This window comes from Geospiza fortis, unplaced genomic scaffold (genome assembly GCF_000277835.1).
Source record: "Geospiza fortis unplaced genomic scaffold, GeoFor_1.0 scaffold281, whole genome shotgun sequence".
Lineage (NCBI taxonomy): Eukaryota > Metazoa > Chordata > Aves > Passeriformes > Thraupidae > Geospiza > Geospiza fortis.
This window is the reverse complement of record NW_005054340.1, coordinates 5137386-5141880: the sequence shown is the minus strand read 5'-3', so window position 1 is coordinate 5141880 and position 4495 is coordinate 5137386. Positions and strand designations below refer to the sequence as shown.

Below are 4495 nucleotides of genomic sequence, written 5' to 3'. Positions count from 1 at the left end.
AGGACCTTTCACGTGGAACATCTCTCAGTGAGGTACTCCCAGAACATAACTTTGACAAGTCCATTGAGATCCATTTCCAATTCTGAACATTTTTTAAAACTTGTCAATTTTCATTGCAGAAAAGTAGCAGTCTTAAAGCTCTTGCAGTATTCCATGGATATTTTTGAAAAATTTTCAAATGAGCTCCAAATGCACAATGCTGCTTAAAACAGGAATGATGGAGATCATTCACATCACTGTGCTGTTCCTTGTGTAGGCAATCTTCACTCCAAATCAGCTCTGCAAATTCCAACACTGAATTACACAAAAGATCATAGGAAACAATTCTTCAAAGCTGATGGAAAAGCCTAACAATGTGGCTGTTTGTTTTGCTGCAGTTTATAGTTTGAAAACTATTTTAATTATGAGGCAGTAAGGAAATGCAAGTAAATAGATTAGCAAACAGCAGGAGGAACAAGAAATTTCTGTGGGCTTTTGCCATTTGCAGTGAATTTTCTGCTTTCATGTGCATTTCATTTTTGCTGCATTGGTCCATTTTAAGTTGTAATGTAGAGAAAACTGCACCAGGTCTGGTCTACAGTTATGGCTGAAAACAAAGTGACAAGAAATGCTTTCTCCACATTATTTCTAATTCTTACTGAGCTGTATTGGAAGGACAAGGGTAGTCATGTCTGGATTTTAAAGACAACTACCTGAACTAAACACCGAATTTCATACTTTAAAGAATATGAATTCCAACTTTAGGAGACTGCAGTGCAGTTCTTTAATGTACTTAGAGCTTGGTTCACTTGATCTAACTAAAGATTCAGGAGCTGATTGGCCAATTACTTGTTTTAAAGGCAACTCCCATGTTTTACTTTCATGGTGGTCTACTTTTTCACAAAGTTGAGGGGTATAATCCTTTTTCAAAATTTAATACTGAGTTTTCCCAAACCTCCATTCTGTATGTCTTATGGAAAAGGTTTTTGCAAAAAGCATAAACTATTTATAAGTATCTTCTGATGTAAGTATCTTTATAAGTATCTTCTTCCTCTTTCTTCCCCTTTATGCCTCAGCTATTACCTAGATGGCTACTAGCATGGAAGAATTAACAGTTTTATTCTCATCTTTTTTCCAGTAGAACAAGAATTGCAGCAGAATCCACTAGCAACTGGACTAACGTGTCTGAAATATCCCTGATCATTGCTGTATCACAAAAATGTGATTACTTGTGTTTCTTTGCAGGAGCATATGTGCTTCAAGTAAAGGCGACAGACGCTGATGATCCCACTTATGGAAACAGTGCTAGAGTGGTTTACAGCATTCTTCAGGGGCAACCATATTTCTCCATTGATCCCAAGACAGGTAAATAGTTTATCAGCAACAGTGGAAGATTTAAGCTTTGGATTTTTTGATTCATGTAAGCAGTATCAATGAATAAATATGGACCTGGTTGATATGGCCAAAATCCAGAAGAGCAATTTCCCATATGATTCAGTTTTGAGTATTGACTAACTTTTTATGAATTACAATGTGTTGTAGAAAGAAAAGAAACATGCTCATCCAACCAGTACTAGAATATCCAAAATATGTCTACATTGAATGATTATTTTTTCAATGCTTTACCATTTCCCTAAGATCAAGCTTTGTCTTCTACATGTATCCTTTGTTTTTTCCCTGATGATTGAGTATTTTAACTTGGGTCTTCTCAACATTTTTACTTGCTGAACATACAGTCATAAATTCTCCAGCAATTATTGTTTTGTTATATTGAACTAATTTGAGACTGTGGAACAGCTAATTGTCTCCTCCCCTCCTCTTTTCCTGGGGCATAGTATCTTTGGGGTTACTGGATGTGTGAGCAGAAAAAGATAATATGTTTTAAGAGACTAAAGTACTTGGGAGGTTGGTAGACATGTTAATTGAGTATCTTGTCCTGTATTTCTAAATGTCCTTCTTGATTCTATATTTAGTAATTCGGTTGAGGAAGCGATAACATTCATGGTGAATGACATATGTTGTGGCATCCTGAGTGTGTTATAGGGAAAGCTATCCATATGCTCCTTTCAGCAAATAGTTTCACCTTCCAAAGTCGCTGTACTTGAATGTCAGATTTGGGGCCTTTAGCCCTCATGGTGGAGCTTTGTAAGGCTGTAAGCACACCATCTCCATTGTACACATTCCTTTGTTCCATGCTTCATTTAGCAGGAGATCATACTGCAATTTGCAGTGAGCAATTTTACTTTTCAAACTGAAATAGGACTTCTTTGGGTGTCTGGGAAAAAAAAGTAGTTGCCTTTATACTTAATTTTTCATTTCAGTTTTGTAAAGAATGGGTATAAATTCAGTGGCAAGAAAAAGCTTTACTAGAGCAAAAATTGGAGTTTTAGTACATGTTTCACAAGAAAAAAAGAGTTGTTAGTGGTACATGGAAGAAGAACTATTTTTCCCATGGCATTTTGAATGACTGTGTCATGTGTTCTCATCTGTTACTCAGTAGTGAGACAACCATAGGTGATGGCCTGCACCCTACAAGCCCTGGAACATCATACAAACCTGACTATTACCTTAAACTAATTACTCATGTGCTAAAAGAATGGACACAGCTGCAGAGGAAGATTGGTGAAACAGTAGCCCAGCGTAGTTTAAAATCCTATACCAGAAAAAAAGCATATAGATTCATGCTTCTACAAGCATCAATAATATGCTGTAATATGTCTTACATTAGGAAGCTCACATTATGAGAATTACTCATGGGTCTAACAGCGACTTTAGAGGTAAGCAGATTAACACTGCACAGGATGATGCATAATGATTTGTTCTAAAATCCTGAAGTCCAGGGAAGTACTACAGATCTGCTCTTTCAAATTCTTTATTTTGTAACTGAGGAGTTTATACAGTAGTTTTTCATTGGAGAGTTTTACTGCCAGAAATCTGTCTTGAGTGCTTTTGGCAGGAAAGAGGAAGAAAGCCATTTCGGTACAATGACAAACTCAGAACTGCCAGCAGATGAATAAGCATTTTTTGTGTTGTTTGCTGGCTTGTTTTGCCATATCTTGCATTCCAGAAACAATTTTGAGACATAATATTGTAGTTATTTAAAGAACCCAGGAACATCTATACTAAGTTTCTGCTCTGTGTCATGTTTCCAAAAGTGATGGCCTGCTTAGTTCTAGTGAGGGATGAAGAGTAAGTGTTTAGTGATGTATCCCTGGAATACTCTTCTAGTTTTGACAGAACTTGTCCTTAAAAAGTTCCTGGGTGACTAGCAGGGTCAAAGTAACTAAAAGTCTGAAAGTATTTCTCCTTCAAAACTTTTCCACTTCCCAGTAGATTTGACTTGTCCAGGAGTACAGTAGCTCCATACCCACTGTCTAGAAATTCCACAGCAAAAGTTTATCTGGCTAAGAACCAGATCCTCTTGCTCTGTTTTTGAAAGAAGTGCATCTCTTAACTTGTTCCATACCTCACATATTGCATAAGACAGCGAATAGTTAATTTCTATTTATATTCTCTCTGAAACGACCCTTTTCTACACTGAAGACTTCTTTATACAGAAGCCATTCTGTACCAGTAATCATCCTTCTCCTCAGGCTGAGAAAGTGCACACAGTATTCAGGAAGGCAGCTGATATGTATGTATAGAGCTGTTTAATAGCACTTCTGTTTCCTGTTCCTTCCCTAACAGTTCCAAACATTGTTTGTGTCTTTAGCTTCTACTGCACAGATGTTGAAATTTTTGTGGAAATTTCTGTTAGTAGCTCAAGTAAGATCCAATTGCAAAGATCCCATTGCAAGATTGCATTGCAAAGTAGTAACAGAGTAACCACTGACCATAACTGTAAGTGTGAAATAAGGATTGTGCTTGTCAAGCATATGACTTAGCACACATTCTTTTCTCAAATCACTGCTAATAGGTGTTACACGTTTACTCTGATATGAAACTAGTACACTGAAATTGTTTTTAACCTCTGTGGGTCTGAATGTCACAGCTGCCCCTTTTACTCTGTCTTTATCGACCTCCTAATATTTTTGCATTTTTTTGTTGGAGATAAGCAAACCATGTGGAAGAGGGAGAGTTAGCTTTCATTGCTATTTCAGGGAGGTTACATGCAGTACTGTACCTTCTGGAGAGCAACTGCTTGAATGCCACACTCTAAGGCCTCAAATCTTGTATGTCAGGGGTACTTTTAAATACTATAAAATTTCTCTTTTGATTTTAATGCGAGAGGTTTTTTTAACATGAGAACTTCTCTTAAAACAGATAACCGCCTTTCTCTTTCCTCTGTATATTCTCTTTTCTTATGAAAGTGTCCATTTTCACCATGAAAATGCCCTCTCCACCCAATTTTCTGATATGTTTTTGAGGTCAATATTCTTATTCATGGATAGATGCAACCAGGTTTTGTTAGACTTTGAATTCTAGTCCATCTTCTGACTTCAGTTATATTATTGAAATCCAAATTGGTATCAGCAGAAGTATTGATGTTAATATTTATGCAGGAGGTTTTTCTTGG

At 36.7% G+C, this 4495-nt stretch overlaps 1 protein-coding gene across 1 annotated transcript in view; it reads left to right on the top strand.

The window, feature by feature from the left end:
• CDH12 (cadherin 12) overlaps positions 1-4495 on the top strand; it is a 417439-nt gene that overhangs the window by 339041 nt on the left and 73903 nt on the right. The window contains exon 5 of the mRNA XM_005422574.3: positions 1225-1344. Coding sequence (XP_005422631.1) covers positions 1225-1344 — 120 coding nt within the window. The remainder of the gene's footprint in view (positions 1-1224; positions 1345-4495) is intronic.